This window comes from Astatotilapia calliptera, chromosome 1, assembly GCF_900246225.1.
Source record: "Astatotilapia calliptera chromosome 1, fAstCal1.2, whole genome shotgun sequence".
Lineage (NCBI taxonomy): Eukaryota > Metazoa > Chordata > Actinopteri > Cichliformes > Cichlidae > Astatotilapia > Astatotilapia calliptera.
Genome location: NC_039302.1, coordinates 38041268 through 38054756, shown reverse-complemented (window position 1 = coordinate 38054756; position 13489 = coordinate 38041268). Strand labels below are relative to the sequence as shown.

Here is a 13489-nt window from a genome sequence, read left to right as displayed (position 1 = left end):
AGGCTCAGGGAGGGGCGGGGCCAGCTGTTAGATTTAATGCTAACTTTGCTTGAAACCATGCAGGTAAAATAAAAGCAACACAAGCTCTAAAACCAGTGAAGAGTGAAGGTCCTGCAGGTAATGTGAGCCCTTGGCAGTCAGCTGTTTGTATTGTAGGTGAAAGGTTGTTGTCGTTATTCACAGTCGATTGGTTTGGTGGTTTCACCGAGCCAGCAGTTCCTCTTAACATCCTGGTATTTCCCTGAAATCTCATCGACTTTGAGATCTACTGAAATAAACAAAACCTTCGATTATGGTCGTGCCTGCAAACATGTTTTCTACAAAGCAAACGCCAGCGGCGTGCATGGGCAGCACTGTGTAAAACTGTTGTTCAACCGGTTTTTCATGACGAGCATTAGGAGCTCGGTTGCAGTTACAATTATGTTGTAAGTAACTTTAGATACTGCTTGAGTAATTCTAAGTGATGTTGCAGAGAAACAATTTCTCCTTAAGTTACTTTGTAACTATGTGCCTGTCAGGGTGTGGGCCATATTAATCCTGCATTTTTATATCTTTATTTATTGATTCATTATTGCATCTTTAATTTTTGATGTTGATGTGAAAGAACAACATAATGTGATAAGGACTGTTCTCCCTTATCAGCTTACAAGGAAACTATAAATACCGTCTCATTTGTTTCTTTCATAATCATTGTTCAAACTTTCAGGAAGAGCGTCTCCGTTCAGCTAAACTACCTGGAAGCTCGACATGGTTGAACTTATAATACGGCCATTGTCGTGAAAAAGTACAGCGTGCTTATGATGTAAGACGCGGAAATATTGTTGTTTTTCCACAAAGTTACCATGAAATGATTCAGATCTTTAAAGTACTGTAAATACTTGTAGGTAAATATAAGTACACTGTAATTATAAAGCCCCATTAAACCCTGACTCGGGGGACACATAACTAATACCTAATGTTGGGAAGCTCATCTTTTAACCGGAAGCTTGTTGGAGTTTCCCTGTATGATTGTCGGGGTGTTACCTTAGCACATGAAGCACGCTGAGGCGACTGTTGTTGTGATTCGGCGCTGAATGAATAAAACTGAATTGAAGCCAAAGGATGTTTTCATGGTTTAGGGTCAAATGATCAACCTGGAGATACAAAATAATATTCTAATGAATAATCCCATTGCGTGGGTTCCCTCCGGGTACTCCGGCTTCCTCCCACCGTCCAAAGACATGCAGCTTGTGGGGATAGGTTAATTGGATAATCCAAATTGTCACTAGGTGTGAATGTGCGAGTGAATGGTTGTCTGTCCCTGTGTGTTGGCCCTGCGACAGACTGGCGACCTGTCCAGGGTGTACCCCGCCTCTCGCCCTATGACAGCTGGGATAGGCTCCAGCGCCCCCCGCGACCCTGAAAAGGATAAGCGGAAGCGAATGGATGGATGGATAATCAATCCCATCTTCACTGGGCCATCTGTCTGCAGATGTTTGTGTAGGATCAATCTGTGGCACAGTGAGAGTTTGACTAACAGGAAGTCTTGTGTAAATGTGCTGATTGGGACGAGAATAAGTGTAAAGTTCAAACGTCTTCAAGTATTTCAGAGTCGTTTAACCATCCTGAGAGAAAAGCACAGACAAAGATTCTCTTATTGAATTCTTTATTGTTCGTTGTTATTTCAGTGGTTCACATGTTCTCACACACACACGCACACACACACGCACACACACACACACGCACACACACACACACACACTGGACGGCTGAGGGAAACGCAGCAGGTCAGAGCGACGTCTGAGAGACGAGAACAGCTTCACAGTAGTGTTTGTGCACAAAGAGAAGAGCAGCAGGTGTTTCATGAAACATAAATAACATGGTGTCATAAATAGAGTGCGTGCAGAGCGTGTCACGCGCAGCTGCGCAGCACTGAGTCCACGTGTGACACAAAGGCCCAGAGTCCAGCGCCGAGCGTGGCTCTATGTTTGGGGCCTGATGTGCTCTGGATTGATGTAGGTGTAAGGGGACCAGGAGTCCATCCACCTGCTGGGGTCCTCCTCCTCCAGGCTGTGCTCCGCCTCCTCTTCCTCGCTGTAGCATTCCAGCTCGTCTTCGTCCGACTTCCCGCCGCTGTCCCACCTCTGACGGGTCAGCTCGGGGAGCTCCACCCCCAGACTCAAGTAACACGGTTTACAGACTCTCAGCTGCTTAGTGGAGTCGATGTGTGCGATGACCGCTCGCTTCCTGGAGCACGGGCCGCACACCAGGAAGCCGCATTTTCTGCAGTGGTGTCGGCGGCGGGTCCCGGTGAACTTGCTGGAGCAGCGCATGCAGACGGCGGAGGCCTGGTCTGGGATCCAGGTGTTGGCAAAGTCCAGCCTCCGGTCACCGCCCTGCGTCACTCTGCCCTTGCACTCCTCGATGTGCTCGATCCAGGCTCGCTTCTCCTCGTAGGAGGCGGCAGAAACGTAGAAAGACTTCCTGGGCGTGCGGATCAGCCACTGGTTCTTCATCCTGACGCCGTCCTCCAGGTCCTCCAGCAGGATGTCCTCTGAAGAAGAAGAAGAAGAAGAAGGGCACGTTAGTGCGGGAAACAAAGGTGTGCACGCTTTGAACGAAAAGAAAAGTGTTTACTGCAGCCTGCTGCAGCGGTCAGAGACAGACTGCAGGCGGTGCAGCACCTCCTGCTCCACCTGCAGCATCTACCTGTCTCTGCCCGCCACGCTGTCTGCTTTTCACACAGCTGGATTCAGCGATGTGCAGAGGAGGATCGGTTGCTCACCTAGAGGGGTAACCTTGAGCTTTTTGTGCCAGCGGCCGTTCAGCACGATGCTGCCGTACACCAGCACGTCGTTGAAGAGGAAGAAGGCTTTGGCCTGCCGCTTTTTGCGGCTCTGCTTTACCAGCTTGCCCTCTCCGACCAGAACCCGACCTGACTGAAGCAACAACTTCCCCGCTGGCCCAAAGGAGTTGGCCACAGCCTGGACCCGGTCCCAGTTCTCTTGATCAGACAGTTGATCCATGTCAGCAGTCGCCGTTAAATCCAGCAGTCAGAGCGCTCGTACCGGCAGCTCCACGCCTCTGTAGGTGTGAGCTCGAAGGGCTTCTCGTTTTTCTGATGAGGTCAGGAGCCCAGAGGCTGCTTTTGAATGCTCTGGTGACGTCATGGGGCTTTCCAAAACAAGACTTTTGTAAGAAGCAAAGGGGGCAGAGCTTCACTTGAATTTGGAGAAAAACAAGAATTTGTACAAGAGGAAGTGAGTGTGGCTGATTGCAGATGTGTTTGTAAAAGTGCTGCGATCACTGCAGTAACGTGTAAACACAGTTTAAAGGTTGCAGCTCTGAGGTTTGTCTGTACAAAGTGAGGCCGTGCTGCTGTTGGCACAGTTCACAGCTCAGACCCACAGAGCACATGGAGAGCGCTCTAACACGGTGAACAGACTGAAGCTTCTGTGGGCCGTTTCTCCTCAGCAACGACTCTTTCAATTTTACTACAACCCTCATTCACACACACACACACACACAGTTTCTAATATGCTCGTTAAATATTTGGGGGAAATGTGAGGTGGGTGAAACCTGCGTGCTATCGCTCCGTCAGGTTATTCCCGGAGATTTCTGTGTTTGCTTTTTCACCCACATGATCCAAACAGCTCTCGCGCAGCAATCAAAGCCTGAACTTGTAAGAACGGTTAAACAAAGCGATAACGATGCGGAACAGTGGCGTTTACCAAAACAGCTCCAGGCGGTGTCTGTGGGCTGAAAGGTGCGTAACATCCACTCTGGGGACTTTTCTGAGCCTGGGCACCAGTTTGTGCCAATAACCTACTTTAATGGTTCCAGTCTATCCAGTCTAACCTCCCTGCCTTCCTCAGACGGCTGCCCGGTCCTCTCTGTACGAGTGTAGAACTCGACCTTATAAATGCCCTTGAGGTGTCATTTGGCACAATATTAAACTGAATATAACTGAGCTGAGCAGCTGTTGTCCACAGTTCCCAGCTTCATGGCACAGCTGACATTTATCAGCCGTTTTCAGGAAAATGAAACGTCTCTTAGTTCAGTGGGAAACTCGACCGTCTGAAGAGTGTGGAGCAGGCGAGCCTCAGCACAGCCTGAGTGTGAATGTTTTAATAGCACTGAATTTGATCTATAAGCAGTGAAAATATGCGTTTCTGCAACATTTGTGCAATAAAGTTGTAAAACTTTATAACACAGCCTCTGCAGTGAAACTGAATTATAGTGTTTTTTTTATTTCAATGCAAATTATTTAACTACAAATACATAAATGTAGAATTTTTTTTTCTTTATCGCATTTAGATCGGTGAAATAAAACATTTGAATTAAGGAACATCCATCATAAAACATAACGAACGATGTAAAATAATAATGAAAAATATCTAAAAAGTTATAATCCCCATAATACGCCCCAAAAATACAACGTAAGACGGGGAAATATTGATTCTCCATGAAATTAAAAAAATAACATTATTTAAACTGACTTACAGACTGCTTCAGTATACTTAATATAAAGATCACATGGAGAGTGCTCCATGAAAGACCTGTGAGCAGTTTACGTGGTGGAATCGAACTCAGGACCTTCTTGTTGTGAGGTAACAGTGCTACCCACTGTTCCACTGTGCCGTACTATTATGCTATTAGCAAATTAGCATTTTGCTAGAGAACATTTTTAAAGAACTTTTTTTTTCTGCACTATCTGGTCGTTAAGTCTGACGTCACTAGCCGTGTCTGGGCCTAAACAGGGATAGCTCAGTAGGTAGAGTGGTTGCCCCATGATCGGAAGGTCGGGGGTTCGATTCCCCTTAACAGCTACCGTCCCTACACACTGCTCCCCGGGCGCCCAATGGCTGCCCACTGCTTCACTGAGTGAATGGGTTAAATGCAGAAAGGAATTTCCCTACGGGGCTCAATAAAGTACAATAAAGTACACACTTTCTTCTTCTTCTTCTTCTAAACTCCGCTGCAGGTCCATATATCAAACGATCACTGTGGCATTACTGAGAGTTGAAAAACTGTCTAAAGTTTTTCATCTTTAATAAAATGATCAGCGTTCTGCTCTACCAGGTGTAACAATTGAGTTTAACATCCAGGCATCCATGAAAACGGAATTTATGACATTTAACGGAGTTAGAAGTTAGCAGGGAGTTAGCTCGCTAGCTTCTATCTAAATACAATATAGCATGTCCTGACTGCGGGGTTTTGGAAACAAATTAAAACGTACAGCTCTGTTATCACTTTCAACATAAATGAAGACAGAAAACTAAACAGCAGTGACGTTTGTAGGGTTACTGAAGTTTGGTTAGCTGGTATATAATGATGTGCTAGGTGACCGCTAGCGACACAGCTATGTTAGCATAATATAAACAAGCTAACTTTTTTTCCACTCGATAAAAGTTACCGTGAGTGTTCTCGGTGGTCAGGAACAAATGTAATCGCATGGCAGGATGCTGTAAAAGGACCAAACTTCAGCCAGGAGAACAACTGAGATAATCCATCCACAATATGAGGTTAGTCATTCATATACTGCTGCATAGGCTGGGCTGTAGTTACATCCTAAGGTTTTAAAAACTGAGCTTAAATAAATGATTAGCGGTAATAAAAGCCGAGGGAGGTCAACAGGGATCACTGACTGTTTTAGGAGCTTTTTGAGATTAAATAGAAGAAAATACAAAACATTAAACATGTTAACAACACAAAAGCCATATTAAACACAGACTACTTTAGGCCCGGAAGTAGGATTCGTCGTGTCATCACTGAACGACCGGATAGTTTTACATTCATGCATCACATTTGTTGGCATTTTCCCGCCTGTAGCTGGCCTCCTGCAACTAAAAGCTATAAATCCAGTGAGCTGACGGGCACGCCCGCCTCGCACAGCAGCAGGTTACAGTCAGACCGGTCGAGCGTCTGTGAAATGCTGTCAAACATCCCCTTCACTGTTTATCTTTTCATCTATTTAATTATTCTTCCTTCTAGGACGCGAGACGTATGCAGGTCAGCAGAGTTACGGTAAGAGCAAAACAAAGAGCAGCGGGAAATCTTCCCAAACTTCCAGAGACACCTTCATGGGTTTTTGGCAGCATGAAGAAGAGGAAGAAGCTAAAAAAACACCACCTTTAATCTTCCTGCTTCCCTGAGATTTGAGATAATTAATAATCTTTAAAATTAGTCAGCAGAAGCTGCTGCAGCCCAGCGTGCGACTCTGCAGGCCTCCTTCACTCATTCTCCACTTAGTTTTTATTTCATGCTGTTTATCTGAAGCCGAGTCATGTCCTGCTTTGTTTTCTGTCACACTTCATGAAGCTCTTCTTTTATTTTGTCACTTGGCTTCTTTCCAGTTTCGGCTGCTTTAACGCAGGAATTTCTCAACTTTTGTGGTGAATAAAGTCTCAGTTTGTGTTTTGGTGTCTAAGAACAGGAAAGCTGTGCAGTGTGTTTTAGGATCCATGAAACACTGAGCGTAAAGCAAAAGCACAAAGGATCGTGGTGCGCTGAGGCCGACCTGTGCGCGTTAAACAAATCACCTACTGAAGACTCTTACATCTCTAACAGCTGCACCTACAGTTCACATGACGCCAGCCCATGTGAACCTTGTGTGCATGTTATCATGTTCTCTGGGAGTCAGTGATAGAGCGCCCTGCAGCTCTATGAGGGGACTCGGCCCTTTCCTCAAAGTGAGCGTCAGGCTGAAGGAGGTTCTGCAGAAGCACGAGCGCACGACGTCACAGCACGACTTAAAGGAAAGAAACTGTAGGCGATCAAAATATTAGTACCGGTAGTAGTATTTAAAAATGTCAACTCTGCAAGTGATCAAACGCTCAGGGACACATTAATATTAAAAGATATACATCAAGTAGTGTTTAATTACATCTTTCACAAAGTGGATGCACCCTCATAAATTTAGAGTTAATTCATTAAAAATAAATAGCAATGAGTTTTATGTAAACTACCAGGCAAAGGTTTGAACTCACTGTAACATTCAATGGTTTTTCTTTATGTTCATAAAATGAAATTTCATAAACAAAAACCTGTGAAATATCATGTTTTACATTTCAGAGTTCTTAAGAATAGCTGCCCTTTGCTTTGCACACTCTTGGCATTCTCTCCATATATGATCATAGACATGTTCATTTATTTCCAATACTGACCAGATTAGACGTGTGACAGCTGATGATTAGCCGGCTAAAGATAACAGTAGGGGCCATCGTAGCTCAAGAGTTGGGAGGTCGTCGTGTAATCGGAAGGTTGCCGGTTCGAGCCCCGGCTTGGACAGCCTCGGTCGTTGTGTCCTTGGGCGAGACACTTCACCCGTTGCCTACTGGTGGTGGTCAGAGGGCCCGGTGGCGCCAGTGTCCGGCAGCCTCGCCTCTGTCAGTGCGCCCCAGGGTGGCTGTGGCTACAATGTAGCTGCCGTCACCAGTGTGTGAATGTGTGGATGACTGGAGGTTCCATTTGTAATATTACGTTTATGAACTAGTGGTTTTATATATAACACGTTTAAAATATTTCGTGGATTCATCTTATTATTATTATTATTTTTTATTAGGAGTTGGAGGTATTTGCATTTTTTAAAGGTGATGGCTGTGATAAAGTTTTGACTTTATATGACAGAACAACAACAAAGAGTGTGAAGGAAACTTTTCTTGCTGTTGTGCAATATTAAATTATGTTTAACTCGTCCTTGCAGAAAGAAACATAAGAGGTTCCTGATAACATCGACTCGGCAGAGCGACGCTCAACAACACAAACACCGCCCCACATCAGGGACACAACACAACAGCTGAGTCATTCAAACCCTGACGTGATGGTGTTTAAAGAGAAGTGGTATCTCATCTCATGTGTGTCTTAATCACGCTTTCTTGCTAAGTCGTTCTGTGACTCAAGCGTTCAAATGAAAGTCACTCCCAGCGAGAAACACTGTAAATGTATTTTACTGTAAACAGGACAGAAGTGCCGATGCCATAAACCTGAAGGTCGGGACTGTCTTGATCTGGGTCAGTGAACTGAGCTGAGTGAAACAAGCCTGACTGTGCAGAGACTGCTGCAGCTCACAAACGTGCACGAGCAGCTCTGGCGAGGACGCGTGATGGCCAAACGCTGCTTCAGTCACAAACATCAAAGTTCTTTTTATACCTTCAAACATCTTTCAGCGTCTTCAAACTTTTGTCATGTACATGCTTCAGTTAGCTGATAGGGAGCCAACAATCATTTGACCCCCTATCAGCAAGCACCTGGCGACAGTGGGAAGGAAAAACTCCCTTTTAACAGGAAGAAACCTCCGGCAGAACCAGGCTCGGGGAGGGGCGGGGCCATCTGCTGCGACCGGTTGGAGGTGAGGGGTCAGTCGACCTAAAAACAGAGCCACTAACGTTGTTTGGATTATTCTAGCCTTTATGTTTTAAAAGCATCTCGATTTAGTTGTTTTTCCCTCAGCCGCCTGACACAAACGTGAAAATGCTGCCTGTCGTCTTTGTGTTGTCACACTCGGCTGTACAGATGAGTACAGATGTCTGATAGAGACGTCACCTGATGTACTCTGATAAACTCTATTATATAAAGCAAGATGTAAGAATCAGACACCAGCTGTTAAAAACAGAATCTTCAAATAATGATTCCAGATGTTTACGTTCATTTAATCCCTGAAAACGTGAACGGCTCTGCTCCTGCTCGGCTCCGACACCGGGACGTTCATTGGCTGCAGCGAGCAGAAGGAAACTTTCTGCACCTTTAACCTCCTAAGACCCGAACTCTTTCATTGCATGCATTTCATACACACATACATTCATCGAGTCCCAAAGAATTACCTGATTTTTTTGGTTTTGAACCTGATTTTTGTTTCTGAGAAAAATGAGATCCACATGAGAGGACATTTGTTTCAAATTTTGATAGAACAGCGGCAACATTTTGTGTTTTAGTCTAAAGGTTGAGAGAGAATCCAGCCCGTGGTTTTTAGGAGCAATGATCATCTCAGCCATGTTACTGTGACTGAAAACGAGACACAGGTCACACTGATGGTCGTATGAACTGGATGAAAAGTGAGGAGGCGGTACATGTCCTCTGAGTCCACGTCCCCTCATGAACTTTTCCACAGCTTCACAGAAAAACAGACGGCTGAATAAAAACTGTCCTGAATGCTGTCAAGCAGGTTTTCCTGCGAGTTACCTGTGCAGCCGTCACGACATCAGACTCAAAATGCTTCCAATCTTTCCCACGACCCACACGGGATCTCCTCCCCTGGTAAAATCAGCAGAGCAGACACGGCTGATGTGTGCAGCTGTGTGTCCACGGGACAACGGCTGCTGAGGTTAATGAGGGTCGACACCAATAACAGGCCAATGATTTTATTCTGTTTAAATGAAACAAAAAAAACTTTGTGTCAACGTCAGATAAAACTCAGATCGGCTCGCAGCAGGAACGCCGGGATCAGTTTACAGGAAGCGTTCCATTTCTTTAATCCTGGCGCTCTGCACAGGCGGCGAGCGTCTGCACTCAGCTTCTCACAGGTATGGTGACGCCAAATCAGCTGCAGGGTTTACATAACAGTTCCTATAACAGCAGATGGGGGAGGCGGCGTCTCTCTGACTGCACACCTGCAGCTTTGTGTGAGACACCTCAGTCCAAACCTCAGTTTTTCCTCGAGCTTTGTGAAGCTGGAGCGGAGCCGAGGTGTGCGCATTTACTCTGGCCGTCGCTGGCTGCAGCTCCTGCGACGGCCTGTGGGAGCGGCAGCTGTAAGCTCTCACAGGTCGATGGTTCCTTTCACTTTGAACTTCTTGGCGGCGCGTTCGCCGGCTCGATACTCAAACTTGCTGCCGTAGATGTGCGAGACGAAGCCATTGATCTCCACTGCAAACACGCTGTTCCTCTTTGGGATCACTGAGGGGCCGAAGCAGGAAACCACGTTTAAATCTGATGAAGCAGATTCATTACTGCACACGCACCTTCACTTCCTGTCTTCAGCCGTAACACATCCTCTTCCAGACCACATTCAAACAATTACACCATCGTATTCATCTGTAACAGTCAGCCCGCCACTGTGTGTCACTGACTCACATCCACACAAACCAACACACGGAGAGACTCACACACTCCTAACCTTTCAGTTTGTCGTCTCTGGTGATGATCTTGAAGACGTGTTTGAACTCTTGCAGCAGAATCCCAGACGTCCCCACATAAGACGGACACTTGGACCGCACCACTGCAGCGAGGACAAGAACAGACTGTCATGTTGCACGAGCCTGCACGCGTGTTAGTAGGTTTCAGTCTCTGCAGCAGCAGGAAAACCAGGAGCTGGGGGGGCTGCAAAGAGGCTTGCAGTGAGCAGCTCAAACAGTTCAAACATGCTGCTGCAGTAAATACTATATCAATTTAAACTTCCAGATGATTTCATGCTAAGCATCAAAACTGACTCGGCCTGTTTGGAGAGTAAAGAAGGAAACCAGGAGCTTCAGGTACCACAGCGAGCGCGCTCACAGCTGTTCACGCGGTTATGAACATCTGAGAACAACAATGTTCCTGAGAAGACTCGTGTCCTCAGGAAAGCAGTGAGTTTAAAGAGCACTTCCAGAGGAGGCCAGCACTCTTATGTCCTCTCGAGGCTCCAGAGGTCAGCACCTCTGGGACTCATGGCGCTCGGAGAGGAGCAGACTTACTGACGTGAACGAGGCCAAAAGTCGACTTAACCACAAACTTCATTTCAGACCAAAACGATGACTGGGGATGGCACAGGACGCCTGGAACACTGACTTTACATTCCTGAGTTTTCTGCTACAAATGAAAGAAGACGAAGAAGAAGAGTACCTGTGAGGATGGCTCCGTGGAAATCCGCCTTCAGGAGCTTCTGCTGCACGACCTGTGGATTGCTGTGAAAACATCAGGATGAGGACTCAGCGAGAGCAGGACAAACATCTGGACAAGCAGCTGTCGAGGACGCCGATTTACCTCGTTGGCTTCAATCCCCCGCACAGGTCGATGATGTACCGTCTCCAGAGTTCATGCAGAGGAAGGAAAAGCTCGTATCTGCAGCGAGGAGGACAAAGACAGTGATGCAGGAGGAGGAGCAGGTGGAGGAGCAGGTGGAGGGTTTCTCACCAACCTCTGGTGTTCAGGCTTGATCTGGAAGACCTTCAGCTCCCTCTTCTGCCGTGCGTTCAGCCCTCGGGCCTTGGCGCTCTTCCTCCGCTCCTTCTTGGGCCGGCGGTAGCCGAGGATCACGGCTTTATGCCTCAGCATGTTCTGCAGGTCGTGGCGTCTGGGCTGCTGAATGCTGTTCTTCAGGAACGCCTCGGTGAAGGCCTTCGCTTTGAAGCTGCTCTGAGGCTGACAAAGATATTTGACGTCAGGTGATTATTAAAGAGTCACGAGGCAAACGGCGTGTTTGGCAGAGCCAGCACGAGTGAAGTCATCGCTCAGCACAGAACATGAAGGACAGTTTGCTGGCTTTTATCTAAAGGACGGCTACTGGCTGTCCCATTAAATCCTGAGGGCGGAGCTGCAAAACCTCCTCGCTTTCTTCAGACAGCGTGTGGATGAAACACCCGAGCGTCCGCTTACCTCAACACCAAGAACGTCCACCAGCTCACGAGGAATAGGGGCTCGAACCAGACCTTCTGTGGAGAGGACACAGACACGCGTCACTGAGGCGCTGAAGCACACAGAGGGGCGGGAACGACAGAGGACACGCCTCAAGGGGGGGGGGGGGGGGAAGAGTAATGGACGCATATAAAAATGTTTGACTAAAATAAAAAGATGAAGCTTCTGCGCCAGTTTGGCAGAACCTTTGATTCCTTCATGAATCAGGTAACTCGAGCGTCTAACCCGCCCACTTTCTCACGATGCCGTGGGATTTTATTTTTATAAAAGGTGACCTGTGACCTGACTGAATCCACAGGTGGAGACGTTCAGGAAACGTTCCTGTAAAGGTGGAGCTCACCTCCCTGCAGTTACATAAAACAGGTTTAGTCCAATTTCGCTGTGACAGTCCGTTTAGCCTGTGATGTAATCACACCTGTCACACCTGGAGGCTGACGAGTGGATGATAGCAGGGAGGAACACGCAGACCCTCCTCCGCTCCACACACAGGTGGAGACCCTCCTGACCTCCACCTCCTCCGCTGGTCGCAGCTGGAGCAGTTTTAGCTTCATTAGAGAAAAACATGAGTTTGGTTTTGATCCCGTAAATGTGAGGAGAGCTTTTTCCTCGGGGGCGGGGCTTCTGTGGTCAGCACAGCTGCATTAAGGAGGAAATGGTGGATGTAAACACGTTGTTACAGGTCTCCACGTGCTACTCAAAAGTGATGACGTCACATTAATTACACGCGAGCCTCTCCTCAGGTAACACGCCCCCCCCCCCCCCCCAGAGACGCAACCGACCGGACAGAAGCGAAGCTCGGACCGGAGGAGAGCCCCTCCTCCCACCGAGTCCGTGTCCAGGTGTGTGCTCACGCGCTCAGCTCACTCACCCTCCATGGTCGCAGACCTGAGCAGATCTTCTCTGAGGATCGACGAAGAAACTCCACGACACGCGTGTTTTCAGCACTGCCCGGCTCACTTCCGCGTCGCTCTTCTTCGTCACGTATTTAGAGGATGAAGCGGCCGCTGGCGCGCGCACAGCGCCCCCTGCTGCTCAACGGTAAAAGTTCTCGGACATTTTTTCCGGTTATCGCAGTTTTATTTATTTTGTCTATTAAACTTAAATATTTCCTGTTTTTTTGTCATCTCGCTCGTTATTGTGAAAATATGACGTCACGGTCTCCGTTTTACCTCTGCATCAGCGGCTTTTCCTGTTTCTTAAAGCTCCGTTCGTCCTTCTCGTTCACTGATCTTGCTCCGTTTTTCTGCTGTGACACTTCCACAGAAACCTGCAGCAGATCTTTGTGGAGCTGGCAGCTGCTGAGTGTGGAGCAGATGTTTGAGAGCTTCAGCAGGAGGCAAACACTTCTGGTTTGCCTCCAGCTGTGAGACCCGAGGCCGGATCGCTTCCACACATTTGTTGTTCAGTCTCTGTGCGGACTGAAGCCCTCGTTGTTCATACGCAAACATTAAAGAGATTTAATAACAACAGAACTGCAGCAGAGGCTCTTTGTCCCGTTTTACTACATGCAGCTCTGTGAGAGCAGGTGGAGCTCACAGAGAGGGTGGAGGGGACGTTTACAGAAACACATCAGAGTTGGGAAAGCTGCAGGTAGATGCTGACTATGTTCAGACGCTTCCACCAGAAACTGATGCAGAAAAGAGCATTTTACAGGATCATTGCAATAATAATTGTAATGATCGTGGCTCAAGAGTTGGGAGTTCGCCTTGTAATCGGAAGGTTGCCGGTTCGAGCCCCGGCTTGGACAGTCTCGGTCGTTGTGTCCTTGGGCAAGACACTTCACCCGTTGCCTACTGGTGGTGGCCAGAGGGCCCGGTGGCGCCAGTGTCCGGCAGCCTCGCCTCTGTCAGTGCGCCCCAGGGTGGCTGTGGCTACAATGTAGCTGCCATCACCAGTGTGT

At 47.5% G+C, this 13489-nt stretch overlaps 2 protein-coding genes across 5 annotated transcripts; both read right to left on the bottom strand.

Annotated features, from left to right (window-relative positions):
• Positions 1-1631: 1631 nt before the first annotated feature.
• On the bottom strand, positions 1632-4204 carry plekhf1 (pleckstrin homology domain containing, family F (with FYVE domain) member 1). The gene is made up of 2 exons (XM_026174430.1): positions 2765-4204; positions 1632-2533 (listed from the first exon to the last, which is right to left on the bottom strand). The coding sequence occupies exons 1-2, from the start codon at positions 3003-3005 to the stop codon at positions 1962-1964; spliced, it is 813 nt and encodes a 270-aa protein (XP_026030215.1). The 5' UTR covers positions 3006-4204; the 3' UTR covers positions 1632-1961.
• Positions 4205-9322: 5118 nt separating this feature from the next.
• On the bottom strand, positions 9323-12547 carry pop4 (POP4 homolog, ribonuclease P/MRP subunit). Of its 4 annotated transcripts, none has more exons than XM_026177257.1 (7): positions 12458-12547; positions 11551-11606; positions 11093-11316; positions 10939-11016; positions 10798-10859; positions 10094-10195; positions 9323-9873 (listed from the first exon to the last, which is right to left on the bottom strand). In XM_026177257.1, exons 1-7 carry the CDS (start codon positions 12462-12464, stop codon positions 9737-9739), a joined length of 666 nt encoding a protein of 221 aa, XP_026033042.1. In that variant the 5' UTR covers positions 12465-12547; the 3' UTR covers positions 9323-9736. The 4 variants fall into 4 exon arrangements, with proteins under 4 accessions (XP_026033042.1, XP_026033023.1, XP_026033032.1 ...); XM_026177238.1 differs by lacking the exon at positions 12458-12547 and adding an exon at positions 12005-12329; XM_026177247.1 differs by lacking the exon at positions 12458-12547 and adding an exon at positions 12014-12329.
• Positions 12548-13489: the final 942 nt, after the last annotated feature.